The 20,243-nt window shown below is 35.1% G+C and overlaps 1 protein-coding gene and 1 non-coding gene across 8 annotated transcripts in view; both read left to right on the top strand.

The window, feature by feature from the left end:
* Window positions 1-20,243, top strand: part of PIGK (phosphatidylinositol glycan anchor biosynthesis class K) — a 170,823-nt gene that overhangs the window by 37,673 nt on the left and 112,907 nt on the right. For 6 of the 7 annotated variants that reach the window (XR_015254809.1, XM_086717324.1, XM_086717323.1 and 3 more), the window contains 6 exons: window positions 1,716-1,851; window positions 3,550-3,661; window positions 4,905-5,001; window positions 7,092-7,209; window positions 7,992-8,102; window positions 13,674-13,846. Coding sequence is in view for 6 of the 7 variants with exons in the window: in XM_086717324.1 (XP_086573450.1) it covers window positions 1,716-1,851; window positions 3,550-3,661; window positions 4,905-5,001; window positions 7,092-7,209; window positions 7,992-8,102; window positions 13,674-13,846 (747 nt within the window). In the remaining variant the exon portion in view is untranslated. The remainder of the gene's footprint in view (window positions 1-1,715; window positions 1,852-3,549; window positions 3,662-4,904; window positions 5,002-7,091; window positions 7,210-7,991; window positions 8,103-13,673; window positions 13,847-20,243) is intronic. The other variant, XM_086717326.1, reaches the window with a different exon arrangement.
* Window positions 11,734-11,924, top strand: LOC112849194 (U2 spliceosomal RNA). The gene has a single exon (XR_003222615.1). It is a non-coding gene; the product is annotated as a U2 spliceosomal RNA (small nuclear RNA).

Below are 20,243 nucleotides of genomic sequence, written 5' to 3'. Positions count from 1 at the left end.
TTCACAATTCTGCAAGCATGAATCAGTAACAGCTGAAGATCTGATCTTTGAATGCGGTAGGGCTGGAACCCTTTCAAAATAGAAATCTAGCCAATTTTCAAGAAAAATCACAATGTTTCAGTTTTGAACTTTAATGTATTTGGAACATATGCAGCAGAACACTTTCTTCTTGCTGTCTCCTGCCAAACTAATTATGTATGCCACATTTAATTTTCCCCTTATGTTTGGGAAGCTCAGTATATGGTAGAATAAAGAATTGCCTGATTCATGTTCACCACTTTTAATGGTAAGATCAAGATGAGAAGTATTTAAGATAAATTTTATAATCTTCTCTCAAAGAAAATATATGCAAAAATGAAAATGTTTCATTCACTCAGCAGATATTTATTGAATACTTACTATATGCCAGGCTCTTTTACTATGCTTGGGTGTGAGTGATACAGTTGTGAACAGGACAGATAAAGCCCCTGTCCTCAGAGAGCTTATATTCCACTAGAGGTGGTGGGGGGAGATGATGAGGATTTCAAATTCATAAATGACCTATAGAAAATAAACACCTAATAAGAATGGGGTAGCTTAGCTGAGATTGGAATGATAGGAAGATCTGGGAGAAGTCTAAATGTAGTTCGTCAGTAAGTAGCCCCTAAAGTAGGAAGGGCCTGGCGTATTCCTGGAACAGAAAGGCCAGGGGGGAAGGAGCATAGTGCATGTGGATGCTAGGAGCTGCAGTTAGAAAGGTATGCAGAAGCCACATTAAGAAAGCCTTTAGACCATGAAAGGAATTTCAGTTTTCCTTTAATTATAATGAGTCTTTAGAGGATTTTAAATGGGAAAATTTGATGGTTTGACTTACTTAGTTTAATGATTTGACTTATTTAAGAAAGATCAGTCTGGTAGTTATAAGGAGGATGACTTGTAAGATTAGGGCAAAACTGGAAGCAGGAAGCCAGATAGCGAACTATTTCAGTATCTAGTTAAGAGATGGTGTCTGGTATTATGGAGATGGAGTGGAGCCAGTGAACAATGATTGGCCTGGGGGTGTGTTCTGTGGCACACTGATCGCACTTGCATGTTTCCATTCTTAAGCATTTAAGATTCTGAAAGTTAAATTTTTGGAGTATCGTAGCTTAATGTGGACTCTATAAGTCTTAAGAATGTCAAATATTTCTAAAATTTTATTTTACTTTTTTTTAATGTTTATTTATTTTTGAGAGAAAGAGAGAGAGCAAGCAGGGGAAGGGCAGAGAGAGGGAGACAGAAAATCCAAGTAGGTGCTATGCTGTTAGAGCAGAGCCCAATGCGGGGCTTGAACCCACGGACCATGAGATCATGACCTGAGCTGAAGTCAGACGCCTAACCAACTGAGCCACCCAGGTGCCCCAAATATTACTAAAAATTTTAAAAATATTTGGGGAGGATAGTGTAGCTCTTTCAGCTTCCCTTTGCTCTATGGCATAAAACTTAAGTTAGTAATTTCAGGTTCTGTGGATAAGTTCATGCCAGATTGTTCTAAATTCCCTTCTTTAAAGTTTATACTACATAAGGATATGAAAACAATTACAAATTTCTTTTAAAAAATGTACTCAATAATTATTTTTGTTATTTTTAATGAAAAGAATGAACATAATTGCCTCATGATATAAATAAAATGTATCTGCTTTTAACTTTTTGGTTTTATTTAAGTAGCATATTTCCTGGAATTTTTTTTTTCCTAGTCACATTGTTCTGATGCTTGCAGACGATATGGCATGCAACCCTAGAAATCCCAAACCAGCTACAGTGTTTAGTCACAAGAATATGGAACTAAATGTGTATGGAGATGATGTGGAAGTAGATTATAGAAGTTATGAGGTAACGTTGTTTAATTTAGCAACATTTTTGAAATGTAGATATCATTACTTTGAAGCTCTAAAATAGCGATAGAATAAAATAGTCTTTTTCTTTAAACTTTGTATATAACTGTCACTGAAGCATTGATATAATTCTGTCTCTGCAGTTCATAGGAGTAAAACTAATACAGTATGAACATTTCATATATATATCTGGGATAGGACAACTTTATCTTAGCTTCTATGTTAGTATTTTAGTGAGTTTTCATGTATCAACTTTTTTTTTTACAGTAAATGTATTGTTCATGTTTCATATTTGACCTAAAATATCAAGCTTTGTATTTTTAGTAAACACATTAAATGTGGAAAAATTAGAATGATTAACAAAAAACTCACCCATATTTCCACTAGAGGTAATCACTTTTAATATGCTTCCAGTGTTTTATCCATATATGATTAAAAGTCAAAATGTAAATTTGAAAGATGACATTATACTATAATTTTTTCCCTTTGAAACTTCATTTTAAATTTAATAGGTAGTGAATATGTTTAAGATTTGAAGTCTGCTTTGATGAAGTCTTACTCACTAATCCTTCCCCTTTTACCAAGCCTACCAAAAGTAAGACACAATTTTTGGTGTCTCCAGACCTGTTTGAAGCAATTTTAAAATATCAACTCTATCTCCTGCCAGCCTGTAAGCTCTTTGAAGCCATGGCCTGTTTGTGTATCTTATACCTAGCCAGTACTTATAGCCCTTTGAAGGCACTCCGGAATATTTGTTCAGTGATTAAATGTGCATGAATATTCGACTTTTTACTTGTTTATTTAGTCATCATAAAATATAAACCAAAAATTTCCCTTCCTTGTTAGCCAACAAGAACTCTTATTAAAACATTTAGCATTTTGCTCTCTTCTGGGAAAAATGTAAACCAAACATTATATACACATACATATACATACACACATGAACACACATACATACACATATACATTTACATACTCATGATCTAAGGAAAGGTCAAACAAGAAAGTTGGATAGAATTTCTGCTTTTTAAATTTAGATCTGTGTAAGATAACTTCAGATATGCTTTCAAAGAATCCTAGAGATCCACACATTTCAGGTTAGGAAATCTGGCTTAAAGTGTGATGAATTTTTTACATGTTAAAGTTACCCCTAACATAATTAAAGTAACAAAATGCATTAAAAAATCAAAGATACCTAATTTAGGGATTATTTATGGAACTATCATTATGGCTTTATTTTTATGATTCATTATGGACCTATCTTTCGAATTTTATCTAGAATTCACCAGGTAGTTGTACAGATTAACTGCAGTAGTTATAATGTTGTTAGATTTATTTACAAGTTTCTATATTTTGTATCTTCCCAAAGAATTGCCTTTGAAAAAAGATAAATAATTTTTAAGTTTTTGGGCAATATTTTGCATAGCATTTAAAGTTTTAAATTTAATTAACTGATTTTTCCTCAAGGTAGTTTTGTTAGCTGTTAGTATTTAATGGAAGCAAGTTAATTTTGAGGTATATATTTAAGGTATATATTTAATTGTGTTATATTTCTTTTTGTGTTTTATTTTCAGTTTATGCCGAGTAATGCATAGAGAAAGAAAGAGGAATGTTTTTGAAAACTAAAAAAAATTATCACGTTTCCCTGAGTTCTATTTCATTTGATTTCTTCTTCTTTTTTTTTTTTTTTTTTCAGGTGACTGTGGAGAATTTTTTACGGGTATTAACTGGCAGGATCCCACCTAGTACTCCTCGGTCAAAACGTCTTCTTTCTGATGATAGGAGCAATATTCTTATTTATATGACTGGTAATTTCAGAATTTAAATATTTAGTAAGAGAATATATTGTAACTCTTCTCAAGAAGGAATCTTCATGGAAAGAAATTTAAACATTTGTTTTGTAGTTCTCTTTTCTCATAGGACAACTTGAAATGATATTTGGAAACAGTATGATATACTGTCCCTCAGTTTATGATCTTTATTTATTTATTTATTTATTTATTTATTTATTTATTTATTTTTTTACTATTACCCTGGTAAAAACTTACTACCTTTTACTTAGGATCCTGGCTATAGCTTTGTCTTCAGTTTTGTCTCCTGTTAATCATCCTACTAAAGTATTTAATTAAAATAGCAAATCTGTCCTTCCTTTGTGTGAAACTTTACAATGGTTTCCTGTTGATGGAGTCTCAAATTTTAGTGTGTATGAAGATTATTTGAATGCAAATACTCAGGTCTTTCCTAAAATTCTGATTTAGTTTTGGTCCAGTTTGAGCTCACAGGACTGCAGTGTGTTCTGAGGGGCCATTGACGTAGACAGGTTTTTCTACTTTGATGGCCTGTGGGAAGTACCTTTTAAAAAGCTGCACAAAGGAGCTTTATAGGCATGCTAATGATGGTGCTGATATGTTTCTTACTTTACAGCAAAAGAAACAGAGACATAGAAAGATTTAAGTTATTTGCCCAAGTTAACACAGTCATTAAGTGGCAAAGCTAGCATTTGAATCCAGACAGACTGGCTCTATCCCTGTATTCTAAAGGTCACAATCTTCTGGTCAGCTCTCATGGGACAGTGGTTGATGGCAGTAAACACTTTGGTTTTTATGTGGGAATGACACTTCCTGGTAGTAATAGCATTCCCGGTATACACCGTGAATAGAACTAGCGTACTATGGCACCAGCTAGTGTTTGCAACCTCTTTCTCACCACAGTATTTGCCTGGTGTTTGAGAAATTTTTTTATGAAACTCACTTCTGACATAATAATGAAGCCAGTGCAAAAGTATAAATGTGCTTTTATATGGTAAAATGATGAGAACTTTAAAAGATATTAGATCTATTTTTTTTGCTCAGTGTATCATTATTCTGTTTTTAATTGGTATAATAGAAAATTAAATTTTTCATTTTCACAGTACTTTTAATTTTAGAGTGTAAAATAACAAATGCTATTAAAATACTGCCATGAGTGAAGTAAATGCTTGTATCTGGATGTATGCAGTTTGTATTTTAAAAAAAAATGCATATATTTGATCTTTTTAACTCTTCCTACAAGGACATGGTGGAAATGGTTTCTTGAAATTTCAAGATTCTGAAGAAATTACCAACATAGAACTTGCAGATGCTTTTGAGCAAATGTGGCAAAAAAGACGGTAAGTAGCAGATGATTACTTTTCATAAGATAAATTAATACCTAATTTTTCCATGGTTAGTGGATTTGTAGATCTTACTTTATGAGATTTTAATTATTTTAATAGTCTCTTCTACTCTTAGATTTATGTTTGTTATTCTACTGAACTGAATTATTTTCAAAAGAAACCTCAGTGTCATTAAAGAGTATCAAAAAAAAAGTTAACCTTTTAAGATCAGCTGTCTGTTATATTTAGCATTGTTTTTGGAGGAAATAAGAGTCCCACAATCAAGTTCCCCATTATGCACAGGGTTTGTGAACATATATTTATTTTCCAGCTTCAGCCTGTTGTTACTTTTTTGTACATTCTCTGACCCTCCACATGAGAGCAGTACATTATTTCTTCTTTGGAAAAAAATGCTGAAATTACAATTAATATAATATTTGTAACAACTCACATTAAGGATGATATGTTGTTAGAAATCCATGGTAAGCACCCCGCCCCCACCCCCCAGTTTAAAGTTGTCAATGAAAGTAAGAGAATAGAAAGCAGCAGAAGTGCTTTCAACTTGATTATCTTCAATAAAAACTTCTGGGTTACCTTCTAAACACATGGCACAGACAGGAATGTGATGCTTACTCTGCCTTCAGAGTGTTTAAAATCTAGTGTATGTACACAACTGTGCTACATGTTAAATGTAAATATTGAATTATATGCATAAGAAGAATGAACGGAGGTGTTGAAGAGGAAACTTTTGCTAGGTACTAGTTTTATCTTATTCATAGCTTACATTTATTGGATATATACTAGGTACTAAGCACTGTGTTTTATATGTACTGTCTCATTTAATTTTAATGATAACTCCATGAGGTAGATACTATTATTATTCCTGTTTTCACACGTGAGTAAATTGAGGCACAAAGAGATTAAGTAACATGCTAGACTTTACACAAGTAGTCAGTCCAGCACTAGAATTCATTCCAAAGTCCAGTCATAGGGCTGACTCTCTGAATTGTTCTAGTATACTGCCCCTCGTAACCTTAGATGTTTCTGATCTTCAGGGGCCTCCTCAGATTTTGTCTCAGAACAAATATGCCATATGAATTGTTCCTTTTGTCACATGCTTAGATATTATGGTGCAAGATTCCTTGTTTTCTTTTCTAGGTGCAATGTTAGCTGTTTACCTAGATCCAGTGTCTGAAAAACTTCTGAAAAAAGTTTCTATCTGCTCCCTACCTTCACCAGCTAGGCAATACATTTTAAAATATAGATTGACCTTACCCTGCATTTTTGAAACTAATTTTCTCCATCTTCCCAAATTTATTGTAAATGTTAACTACATAGTGCTATTCTCCTTTTCCCAAATAATTACACTTTTTCAAATTTAGGTGCCATAGTACAGCTTTTTTCCTCTCCTGGGATGTGCTGTTCCTTTCTTTTTTAGTTAAAATAATTCACCCTTCCTTGCCCATGACAGACATCACCTTTCCCTGACCTGCCTTTCTTTATAGTTCCCTCTCTTCCTTTCTCTATGCTCTTAGAGCATTTAATTTTGCTAGACTTGAAGCTCTATGAAGGCAGGGAAGCTCTATGAAGCTCTATGAAGCTCTATGGGACTGCTGTATCCCCAGCTTAGTGTGAGGCCTACTGTAGGCTCTAATAGCTATTTGTAACTCTTACCACATTCCCTTTAGTTATATGTTCATATGTTTCTCTTCCAGTTAGATTTTAAGCTTTTTGAGTATACTAAGTCATATATTTTTATTTTTTCCTGAACCTGGACTCGTTTTCTAGGACAGCATGGGTGCCAAATAACTGGTTTTTGAATTGAATATTCATTTGGATTCAAGATAAGGGAGGGGGAAAGAGTTGAGGCAGCCACTTTGTGGTACAACCACTACTCCCTGTTGAGGTAGTTTCCCTGGACAGGATTATAGCTTTGATATTTCTAATATCAAATTTGTACTGGGAATTCTGAAAACTCTCAAATTTTTAATGAAATGACTAAGATATGATTTCAAGACTTCAACATCTTATGCAAGTATTATAAAAATATTACTCTATTATTAACAGCATGATTCATGTCAAAGATATTACCACTTTTCTTTCAGCTACAATGAGCTGCTCTTTATTATTGATACTTGTCAAGGAGCATCCATGTACGAACGATTTTATTCTCCTAACATAATGGCCTTAGCTAGTAGCCAAGTGGGAGAAGATTCGCTCTCGGTAGGTGCATTCTTCCCATTTGTGAACTGCATTGTCTTTGGAATATGTTGCTATTTTGGAAATCACTTGTATGCTTTATGAATATATCTGGGTTTTTTTTAGTCTCAGACTTTTTAACACCTTAGAAGGAAATTTTTGTTGCATTTAAAACATTTTCTTAAAATGATGAGATTAGACATATACTTCTTTCTTCTGCTTTGCTTGAAACAAATTATTGCAGTATAATTGACATACAATATTATGTTAGTTTCAGGTGTACAATATAATGATTTAATATTTGTATATATTGTAATCACTACAATGAGTCTGGTTAACATATGTCACAATACCAAAACAAAAAACAAAAAAACAAAAAAAACATATCACCATACATACAGAATTTTTTTTCCTTGTGATGAGAACTTGTAAGATTTACTTTCTTAGCAACTTTTAAATATGCAATACAGTATTATTAACGATAGTCACCATGCTGTACATTACATCTCATGTCTTATTAAATTTATAACTGCAGTTTGTCCTTTTGGCTCCCTTCACCCATTTGGTCTTACCCCCACCTCTCATCTGGCAACCGCCAATCTGTTCTCTGTATCTATAAGGTTGGTTTTTGTTCTAGTCGTTGTTTTTGGATTACATGTATAAGTGAGATCATATGGTATTTGTCTTTCTCTGACATATTTCATTTAGTATAATGCCCTTAAGATCCATCCATGTTGCCATAAATGGCGAGATTTCATTTTTTTTATGGCTTAATATGCCGTTGTATATGCTTTGCTTTTTCATAGCATCAACCTGATCCTGCAATTGGAGTCCACCTTATGGATAGATATACATTTTATGTCTTGGAATTTTTGGAAGAAATTAATCCAGCTAGTCAAACTAATATGAATGACCTTGTAAGTATTTGCTTGATTTGATTATAGCACATAGGTCTGCTTAATGCAGTAAGTGAAGTCCTTTACTCCCCGTACTCCTGGGGTACTGTTTCATATGTTGAATGGTAGCCTTTTAAATGGTTTTGAATTTCCCTTTACAGTAATATCTCTGTCTTTACTACAGGAGGCCTCAAGCTTTAGTCCAACTAAAGTCAACTAAATTCCTTGAGGTGCTTTCTTGTTTTCATTCATTTTCTCATGCTCTTTTCTCTACCAGAAATGTACTTTTTGTAGATTCACTTATTCAAATTCTGTCTATTCTTTGGGAGTCAAATCAGATCCTACCTCCTTCAGGAAATAGCCCCATAATTCTTCCCTGTTGGATTTAAGTAAGATAAATAAAGTTTTTCAGAGATTTATTTCTCTTTTGTACCACTTATCATAGTCTGCCTTTTTCTGAACTTACTGAGTGTAATAAGATGTTGGAGAAAAGGGATTTTCTCTTACATATTTGTGTCCACCCTACAACTTCTAGTACAGTGTTTTGATGTGGCTTCTTGAATTTAGTTCAATCTTTTTTCTTGACTTTTCTCTACTGATTGTGCCCTTAAATTAGATCTACTCTGAAGTTGCTCTTGAAAGTAAGCAAAAGAAAAAGCTTGAAACAATTCTAGCCTGGATAATTACTGTGCATCAATGACTTTTGCTCTTATTTTTTCATTAATTTATAACTTGTTCTTGTATTCACAAACATTTTTTTGAGTTTTGGCTAAGTGCCAGCCACTGGCTATATCCTAGTGAAAGAGGCAGACACTGTCCCTGCCTTTGTGGAGCAGGGAGAATGAAGGGGAAGCCAAGTAGATGGGGCTTACCATTTAGATAATTTTATTTTAATTAAAGAAGTTCTGGGCTCCTGGGTGGCTCAGTTGTTGAGCATCTGACTCTTGATTTAGGCTCCTGTCATGATCGCAAGGTCATGGGATCAAGCCCACGTCAGGCTCTGCACTGAGTATGGAGCCTGCTTAAGATTGTCTCTCTCTGTTTCTTCCTCTGCCCCTCTCTCCCACTCATGCGCACTCTCTCTAAGATAAAAAAAAGTTCTGCAAAATTCTGAAAACCACTGTTGTGAGCTATCATTTTTGATAACATAGAACTATTTCTTACGTTTTGAAGGTTATATATTTTGATGCCTGTTATATCTTAATATGAATTTGCAAATTAAATCTTGTTATAATGCTACTTTATAAGAAAACTATAGTCACCTAAATTCCAGTTACTATAGTGGTTAAGTTTATTCCCTTTTTTAAAAAAATTTTTTATTTAAAAAAGGTTTTTTTTTTTTTTTTTCCAACGTTTATTTATTTTTGGGACAGAGAGAGACAGAGCATGAACGGGGGAGGGGCAGAGAGAGAGGGAGACACAGAATCGGAAACAGGCTCCAGGCTCTGAGCCAACAGCCCAGAGCCCGACGCGGGGCTCGAACTCACGGACCGCAAGATCGTGACCTGGCTGAAGTCGGACGCTTAACCGACTGCGCCACCCAGGCGCCCCTAAAGGTTTTTTTTTCTTAATGTTTATTTATTATTGAGAGACAGAGAGACACATAGCATGAGCATGGAAGGGGCAGAGAGAGGAGGAGACACAGAATGTGAAGCAGGCTCCAGGCTCTGAGCTGTCAACACAGAGTCCGACGCAGGGCTCGAACTCACAAACTGCGAGATCGTGACCTGAGCCAAAGTCGGGTGCTCAACCGACTGAGCCACCCAGGTGCCCCAAGTTTATTCCCATTTTTTAATTATACATTGTATATTTTATTTAATATGTGACACAGTGTCTCAAAAGTTTACCATATATGCACTTTACACTTCAGATAGACGTCTAATGGATTTAAAAAAAAATACTCTGTCTCTCTAAAATAAATAAACATTGGAAAAAAATTAAAAAATAATAACTTCTTCCATTGAAATCATACAGGAAAGACTGAAGAAACTCCTGTTTTGTTTTTGCCCACAGTTGCTGTGTGGTTTTTATTTTTTTATTTTTTTTGTGTGTGTAGTTTTTAATAAACATTCCTCACTAATATCTTGTTTTCCACTTCCATTTTTTTAATTGAATGATTATTTTAATCTTGTTCAGTAAGAATGATCCATTTCCTTGAAGTTAAATATTATAGTGAATTGGCATGTCTCCAGATGTTGTGAACTAATACCAATTCTGTTGGATTAAATGTGTTGGGTATCAGCCGTACTCAGAGTGTACTATATCAGGTGCTTCAGGAGCAGCAAAATTAGAAGACATTGTGCTTAGCCCCTAAAAATTTATAGTGTCATTGGTAACTGTTGCAAAGCACATTTATAGAGTATCGCCTATTATCTCAAGTCTCTGGATCCTCCAGGTAATCTTCTCTCCTCTGTGAACATCTAACTCTTGCTATGTACCTTTAAGACACTTTTGCTTTTAATATTTCTCTGTAATTGTTTATATTTGTGACGTTCCCTCGAGGCTTTCAGCTTCTTAAATAAGCAGTATAAGAACCATGCTTTATGTATCTTATTACCCCCAGAACTTAATTATAGTACCTAGTATATTTATAGATTTTCAGTGAATATTCTGAGTGAATGAAAAGATACGACAACAATGCACATTTGTATGATTCCTTTAAATCCAGTGGGATTGGTCATTAAAATTTTTCTTGGAAGAGAGAGACTTTCAGGTTTGGAAGCAGAGAAGTATAGCATATTCCAGGAAAATGGAATACATGCAGAGGCACAAAAGTTGGAATATGTCATCATCCTTGTCTTTGACAGTTATATAATCTGGTTAGAGTGTGGAGATTCTGTAAGTGAAGGAGATTATGAAAAGTGAATGTTGGTAAGGCTAAGGAAACCAGAATGATATGATAAAATTTTCTTGAAGGAAGGAATAACCTCAAAGAAAGTGAAGTACAATGATTTTAGCAGCAAAGAAGATACTACTTTTTATCTTGTTCCCCAAGCTCATTCCACTGTGCTTTTCCTGCTTTCTTCTGCTGGTACTTAATAAAGCCCACCAAGTTGCTCATACAGGAATGCCTTCAGTGTACATAGGACTTCAATCTTATCTTTGTTTATTTTGTTTTATCTTTTACTTTGTTTCTGCAACCTTTCATCTGTATCATCCTTCCTGTTTGGCATTTTACTTTCTTGTAAAATCTGTTTGGCATTTTACTTTCCCCACCCTTTTTGCCTTCACTGCTTCTTAATTTATGTCCTGATCTCTTTGTATTTCCTTTTCCTGCTTTCCTGAACCAGGAAGGCATTGTGATGTTAGGCAAATTACTTAATCTTTTAGTAGTTTAAAGTAGAGATAATAATTTTGATATACCTCAAAGTTATTGTTGGGCTTAAATGAGAATATCTACGAGTTACTTAGCACAGTAATTAAATTCTAGCTTGAATTCTAGCTGCTCTGCCCTTCCCCACCCATATCCCATCATATTGGCGATTACCTTTGCATGTGGTCTTGTCTCCACAAGTGGGCAAATGCTGTAGGCCCTAGGCCCTTACCAGCAGGCCTGTCATGGTTTTCTTCATATGTCCTGTGCTCCTGCCCAACTAGGTTATTTGCCCTACACATTTTTGCAGCCACTCCTTTAGTAAGAGAGTTATTTCCCATTGTTTCTCAGCCTTTTAGCTAAGATGGAGTGTAATATTTGTTTTTAGCAGTTTAGTATCTACTATATCTTCTATCTGAGGACAGTATATTAAATGGATTTTTGGAGCAGGGAGGTGGAACAAGAGCTTGCCCCATCCACTGCACTCATTGACCTGGTACTGTAGTACCTCTAGGAATGGTACACCCTCTCACGGGAATGGCAGGGTTGCAAATGGCAGGCTGGTGTTGGCAGGAGTCACACGCCGGCACAAAAACCAAGTAGCCAGGCTCTAGTGTCCCTGGCCTGAGGACCTAAGGGCTCCCTTCAGCATGCGACTGCACATATGTACTGTCACAGGTCGGCTGGCCTATGTGTTTGTGGCTGTCAGGATCAGTCTCACCACACTCCGTCCACCACAGGAAAGTCCTGGCTTCCTCCCTCCCCACTTGTGCCTCCATCTGTTTGTGTCACCACTCCCACAAAAGAATGCTATTTCCCATCTATAATCTACCTTTCCCTTCAGAAAATAGCTTAAATCCCACTCCCTCTTTTTTCTTATCCTCAACCTATAAAAAGTTTATCCTTTTCTGAAGCAGAATCTGTCACCTTTTTTTCTACCTTGTTATGTTTATTCATCTCTGATGTGGCTTAAAGGCTTGAGGATAGGACCATGTCTATCAACTTCTGTATCCTTTTTGGAAGATAACAGTATGAAATATATGTAGTAGACATTTTTTATCCTTTGCTGAGTGAATGAATGACTACATGTCTATCCTTGGTAATTCACTGATCTGGAATATCAGGGGTAAGGTTAACATAGAAATTATTGTGAGATCAATGTAGAGATGAAGTCATGGTTTTCAGGCTTTATTCTTTGGAGCAGTAGAGTGTCTGGATGTGCCTTGAGTTTATTTTCATTATGGATAAACTAAGAAAGTTACTTAATTTATACAATTTATACACAGCAGGAGAACAAAGGGCCTCTCTAGTTGGGGGGAGAGGGGTGCCTGTACTTCAACTTCCTGACTTCCAGAGCAGCTCTGCTTTCATCTTTTATATTTTGGGCTACTGTGTAATATTTTATTTGAATTTAAAGTTTTGTTTTGTTTTTGAAATGAAGCATCATGGGGCGCCTGGGTGGCGCAGTCGGTTAAGCGTCCGACTTCAGCCAGGTCACCATCTCGCGGTCCATGAGTTCGAGCCCCGCGTCAGGCTCTGGGCTGATGGCTCGGAGCCTGAAGCCTGTTTCAAATTCTGTGTCTCCCTCTCTCTCTGCCCCTCCCCCGTTCATGCTCTGTCTCTCTCTGTCCCAAAAATAAATAAATGTTGAAAAAAAAAAATTTTACATGAAGCATCATGATTATAAAATGTTTGAAAGACCATTCTGGGGGCTCCTGGATGGCTTACTCAGTTGAGCGTCTGACTCTTGATTTTGGCTCAAATCATGATCCCAGGGTCATGGAATCAAGCCACATGTTGGTCTACGAGCTGAGCATGGAGCCTGCTTAAGATTCTTTCTCCCCACCCCCCCTCCCTCACTGCACTTTCTCTCTCTCTAAAAGAAAAATAATAATAATAATAAAATAAAACATTCTGGTAGAGCACCCCACTGAGACGAATGTAGTTGCAAAAAACCCACAATGTTTCTTGTAGTGTTACATGTGAGTTCTCAGTAAATTTAATGTCCAAAATATAGTTGGTAGCATATGATTTAAAAAAACTGAATGTTTTTTTCCCTCCCTAGCCAGCTTCCCTTTTTATTACTTGTTCTAATGTCTGTATAGCTTTCTTAGAATGTCATGTACTACCATAGCAATGAAACTTTAATCTTTAGAATCAGTAGCTTCTTCAGGTTGGGAGAGCTTTAAAAATACAGAACAGTCTACTATACTGTGTTACTGATTTAATAAATGCTGTATGTATATGTGTGTATTTATTGTTACATATATCTTTTTCAGTTTCAGGTCTGTCCCAAAAGTCTATGTGTATCTACCCCTGGACATCGCACTGATCTTTTTCAAAGGGATCCTAAAAATGTCCTGATAACTGATTTTTTTGGAAGTGTGCGGAAAGTGGAAATTACAACAGAGACTATTCGTCTGCAACCAGATTTAGGAAACATGGAAAACAGGTATTCATCTTGAATTATTATTTTATTAGAATATACTAGTCTTACAACTCATAAATCTTTATGTAACATGATGTTCCATAGTAGTAAGAAATGAAAGTTGGTGTTTGTAAATAAACTACACATTTCTACCCATTCTTCACTTTATGTAGGCCCTATAGTTTTCAGGCTTATGAGCAAAAGCTATCAATATTAGGGAGAAGCTAAGATCATGATTAGGATTATGTCGTTAGCTCCAAAATACAATGTTCATAGTAGCAATTTGAGACTGGCTCAAAAGGACTAAAACTTTCCTCGTAACTGACTTTCTTAGAGCCATTACTTTTCATTAGTGGAGGTGTGCATAAAAAAGGTTTCAAAAAACCTTCATGAAAGGGCAGGTATGTGAACTTTTCAAACATTACTACTCTAATGAGTGTGTATGCTTTCACCTGTTGCAATAGAAAGTGTTTGTTACATGATGTGACACTGAATAGGAAAGTTGGCAGCTGGGTGTAATAAGGGCCCAAGGAATCCGGCAGGTACAAGGCAGATAAACATAAAAAGGGGAAGCTCGCACCAAAAGAACATAGGAGCCAAATACAAACTTTAAATAATCATTTCCATGTTCAGAATTTCTTTGGGCTCCAGCAGTAAGGCTACTTCTCTCTCTGCCATGTATTTTGATTCCTAGAGTCTGGGTGGTTTGTGAGCCTGGTTCAGTGGTATCTCTGGTTTTTCTCTAGTGTTACATTATGTTAATCTGAAACAGTTTATCTGGAGCTATTGTAAATTTGGAGGGACTGTCTCATCAACAGGTGCCACGGTTTTGGATTTATTTGGGGGCTCTTGGCAATTCATTAGGGAAAGGAATGAGAGAGAGAGGGATATACACCCTCTCTTGGGGAGTAGATGGTATGTGAGTGTGCGGTGAGTATACATGCCTGCACACACGTGTAGGTGCATGTGTATGTGTGTGTGAGTGCACAGACCGGAGAGAGAGATTGAGAGAAATGGGTTGACTTGGGGTATGTGAACTTTAGAAATATTTATAACGTTTCATTTTTTTCCCCTGTACACATTTTCAAAGGAAAAATGCTTTGTTAGGATTAAATAGTGTCTCAGTTAATAACCATTTCTTGAAATATATAGATGATATATTTTACTAGGCATTTAACTTTGTTATTTGTGATTGTCTAATGCTGTCTATTGGAAACTTATACTTCTGAGAACTTTTCTGGATTGCTAACTGGCAACATAAATTACTCTCAACTTTGAAAATTTCAAAGACTTGTAATTGAGCTTATGAATGTTTTAGGAATAAGTTTAAAAATTACAAAATGAATGTTTGAAGATTTAAAATTGATATTATTGTTAATTATTTCCTATTTTGGATATTCAAAGCCTTAGGTCTTTTCCAATTTCCTATAGCTTATTGGCTTAAAAATATTTTTTAAGAGATCAGATCATATTCTACAGCATTTTTATTTGTTATTTTATTTTTTTAATGTTTATTTAGAGAGAGGGAGAGAATCCCAGGTAGACTTTGTACTGTCAGCACAGAGCCTGATGGAGGGCTTGAACTCACGAACTGTGAGATCATGACCTGAGCTGAAATCAAGAGTTGGATATTTAACTGACTGAGCCACCCAGGTGCCCCTACTTATTTGAAATACTAAATTTCACATTACTTTTGTAAAACAGCTAAATTATATCTTAACACTTAGCAACTAAAATTGAAATGTCTTTTACCAAATTCATTTTGTAATTTTCCTTGAATTTAAGCCTATGAAATTATAAGATACACCTTCTCTTAACCATCTGAACATTGCATTAATTCATTCTAAAGGCAAGGACCATCTTTATACTTTTTCCTTTACTAATTTTCTATTTTCTCCACTTAACACAATATTAAATATGCAATAAGTATACAATAAAAAATTTCAGTGGAATCTACTAAGTCTCATTATATGTTTTGGAGGAATGGAATTTTGGCTCATAAATTATCTTTGTGTATTAGTTCAAGAGCAGAAATTGTTGGTGCTGAAAATTATCTTAATTTATCTTTAATCGAGGAGAAAATTTTGAGCCTCAAAGCCAGGCACCGGGCATTGTTGAATTACAGCACCCTCTAGTGTTTATAAATAAATTTTATTTTGAATATTATGTACAAATGGTTTCATGATAATTGGTATATGTTACCCAATTAGGAGAATTAAATTTCCAACATGCGTCAGGAATTTTGAAATGGATGCTACAAATATTATCTCATTGCATGTAGGTAGTATTTATATAAATATGAATGGCAATCAGATATTTGTTTAGAGAAGAGTATATTCATGAGAGGTTAGATATCACAAAAAATATTTTATTAAGGAAATTATGGGTTAGGATGTGTATGTATTTTTTCAGATCTTAGGTTAAAAATATCAATATAGTCACTGTTAGTTATTAAAATTAGCAGTTATGCTTTTAAGTTATTACTTTCTACATGCTGGGAAATAACAGAATTGATTCATATTTCATATTTTGCATATAAGTATACTAGAGTAAAGAGCTATAATGGAGAATCTTAGTACATAAAATTGGCTGTTGTAGCTATATGAAATTATTGTTATGTGTCTTTTGAAATAGATATTGAGTATAATGATAAAGTTAGTAACAACACCTTGTTTCTGCTTGTGTCTTAGTAATTATGTGATTAAATTATTTGTAAAAAAATGATATAAAATAAGGACTGACTGCATTAAGTATGGCTTATGTAACTTGATTCTAAACTGCTTCATCTGAGTATACACAGGTTGACTTTTGATGAGTATGGAGACAATAGCCTGCCCTCCTGAAAGAGTTGGACTTTTTAGAATCTAGTAATAAGTCCGTGTTAGCTCAGAATACCAGTTTTGTGTCCTCACTGTATAGGGAAAATAGTCTCCAGCTTGTGGATGTCAAAAGATAGACATGTTTTAGTGTTACAAAACATAGAAGTTCTAAATTCAGTAGGCATTGACCAAGAAAAAATGGAATCCAGGACAATATTAATTGCAAATGCTCATCTTTTATCCTGGTTAGTTAGATGAAAACTCACCTAGTCTGACTTCTGCTTTAGGCTTTAAATTTAGGCACTTGATTCTATTTGTGAATGCTATTTTGTTGTAATTTTATCCTGTTATACTAGAATTTCTTTCTTTTTTGAAGCAATCTTCAGCAATTGAAATTTTTTTGGGCTTAGCAGGAAATTTGAGACAGGACTGTTTTCTTACAGATTCCTTACAGACCTCCAACAGAAGGGTAAGATACAGCCTCCTCAAGGTCAGTCTGTGTTTTGAATACCAGAGTAGGCTTCTTCCAAGGGCTTGTTAAGGAAGTCCCCACCTCACATAGATCAAAGTTCAGACAGTTGCTGCCATAGTCATCATATTTTAAGCCCTTTCTATGTGCTTCATGCTTTATATGATCACATTAGCTAGGACTGTTGAGTTGTAATAATAGAATCCAACCTGAGCTACATTTTTTTTAAGGACATTTGTTATACAGATATTCTGTGTTTTATGGAACCTAAGGACTGACCCCCAGAAGGGAGTGGAAACAGGAACCAGATATCAGTCAGAAACACAGGCAGCACTCTCTCCATCTCCCCATTGTTTTAGTCTTTTCTTTCTCTTCTGCTCTGGCCACGTAGGGGATAAAATATGTGTACACCACTGCTGTGGAGATTTGTATGTCTTCTGTTGATGATAATGCCCAAACAGAGAATATAGTTGCTCATTTCCAATTCTAAGCTCTCCAGAGGGCTTCATGATTAGCCCAGCATGGGTCAGATATCCACCCTGGGTCGAGGTGGGCAGTAGTGGGATCATACAACACAAAATCGTGGCTGCTTAGGAGACCACCTCATGTTTACAAGATGAACCCCCAAAAAGGGTCTTGGGAGCTAGGTAGATATCCTGAGGCGTATTTATATTAATCTCTTTTTAATCCACATGATAACTTCATGAGGCATTTTTTCATTTTGTAGATGAGTAAACTGAGGCTGAGAAAGGTTAAGAAACCTGCCTAAGGTCAAACAAATGGTAGAGCCAAGATAGGAATCTAGGAAAGCCTTATACTTCTAAGAAATATATCTTCTTATTTTATTCTCCTATAATTTACCCTGAACTACTTGGCTTGCTTTCTTTTTAAAGGGTATAAAATATAGGGATACCTGGGTGGCTCAGTCAGTTAAATGTCCAACTCTTGTTTTCAGCTCAGGTCAGCATCCCAACGTCATGGGATCAAACCCTGCATCGGGCTCCATGCTATCAGCTTGGAATCCTCTCTCTCCTTCTCTCTCTGGCTCTCCTCCACTCATGCTCCCTCTCTAGCTTGCTCTAAATAAATAAGTAAATAAAATAAAATAATAAAATAAATGAAATGAAATGAAATGAAATGAAATGATAGCTCAGTGAATTATCACAAAACAACTACTCGTGTAATCACCGGGACAATTGAACAATGCTGGTACACTGGAAGCTCCCAACCCTTGTGCCCTTCCCAATCTCTGCCCTGTCCCTCCTCATCAAAATTAACCACTATACTAACTTTTACAGAATTTACTTTCTTGCTTTTCATTTTATATTACCTAAGTATGTATCCCTAAACATTATGTTTTGGTTCTTTTGCTAGCATTATGTTTTGGAGTTCGTTTATGTTGTGTACAACTATAGTTTGTCCAATTGTTTTGAGTCTTTAAAATTGAGGTATAATTTATTTATAGTAAAATCACCCTTTTTAGTATATAGTTCGGAATTTTCACAAATGCATACAACTGGATAATCACCATGCTCAACCATCACCACAAGAAATTTCCTTATGCCCCTTTCTGTCCAATCTCTTACCAGTATCCCTGGAAACCACTGATCTGTTTTCTGTCCCCATGGTTTTACCTTTTCAAAATGTCATATAGATGGAATCATACTTTATACCCTTTTGAGTTTGGCTTCTTTTATTAGCATAATGCATTTCAGATTCATCTCTATTGTCACATGTATCAGTCGTTTTGTGTTCTTTTTATTGCTATATGCTACTCAGCAATAAAAAAGAACACAAACTACAGATGCATGAGATGCAGGTTATCCATTCACCAAACGAAGGACATTTGTTTGTGCCACCATTTTTTGGCAATTCTAAATCCACTGTAAACAGTTACATACAAACATAAGTTTTCATTTTACTTGAATAAACACTCAAGAGTAGGTTTGTTGGTTCATATAAAATGTAGGTTTAACTTTGTAAGAAGCTTCTGAACTATTTTCCATTAGTCACTGTACCATTAAAAAAATTTTTTTAATGTCTATTTATTTTTGAGAGAGAGAGCACACACATGCCATTGCAAATGGGGGAGGAGAAGGGGCAGAAAGAGGGGGGACAGGGGATCCCAAGCGGGTTCTGCACTTAACTCACAGACTGTGACATCTTGACCTGAGCCAAAGTCAGATGCTTAACCGTCTGAGCCACTCAGGAGTGCCATCACTATACCGTTTTGCATTCCCACAAAAGTAGTTCAATATTCTTAATTATATGTGGTATTATCTATTTAATTTTAGCTCTTCCAGTAGGTGTGTAGTAATACCATTATGATTTTACTTTGTATATCCCTGATGACTGAGGATGTTCAGCATTATTTCATGTGCTTGTTAATTCATTTTTAATGAAACATCTATTCAAGCCTTTGCTCATTTTTGAAAAATTGGGTTTGCTTTCTTCTTAATTATAAGATTTCTTTATACATTTTAGATACTAGTTCTTTGTCAGATATATGTACTGCAAATATTTTTCTTAGTCTTTGGCTTGCCTCTGCTATCCTTAATGTCTGTTGAAAAGTAGGAGATTTAATGTTGATGAAGTTCATCTATCAATATTTTCTTTATGCTTAATGTCCTTTGTGCAAGGATTCTTTATCTCACACAAGGTCACAAAGACTTTCCTTTATTTTCTTCTAGGAGTTTTATAGTTTTAGCTTTTATTAAGCTATGATTTACTTTTAAGTTTAGAGTATAGTGGTAAGTAGGGTTTGAGGTTCATTTTTTTTTTCCATATGGATACCTAGTTATTCCAGCACTGTGTATTGAAAAGATTGAAACCTTATTGGATTATGTTGGCACTTTTGTAAAAAATCACATGACCACCATATATGTGGGTCTATTTCTAGACTCTATTCTGTTGTCTTGAACTATATATCTGTTTACATGTAACAGCATTATACTATGTTGATTATTTTAGCTTTATAGTAAGTTTTGACATTAGTTTGTATAAACCCTACAAATCAGTTTTTCAAGGTTATTTTGACTATTCTAGATCCTTTGTGTTTCCATATAAACTTTAGAATCAGTTTGTCAATTTATAAAAACAAAACAAAACAAAGAAAAAAATGCTGAGATTTTGA

Source organism: Puma concolor, chromosome C1, assembly GCF_028749965.1.
Source record: "Puma concolor isolate L17-30 chromosome C1, mPumCon1.1.hap2, whole genome shotgun sequence".
NCBI classification, from domain to species: Eukaryota; Metazoa; Chordata; class Mammalia; order Carnivora; family Felidae; genus Puma; species Puma concolor.
Note: the sequence above shows the minus strand (reverse complement) of the source record. Positions and strands in the feature narration are given on the sequence as shown.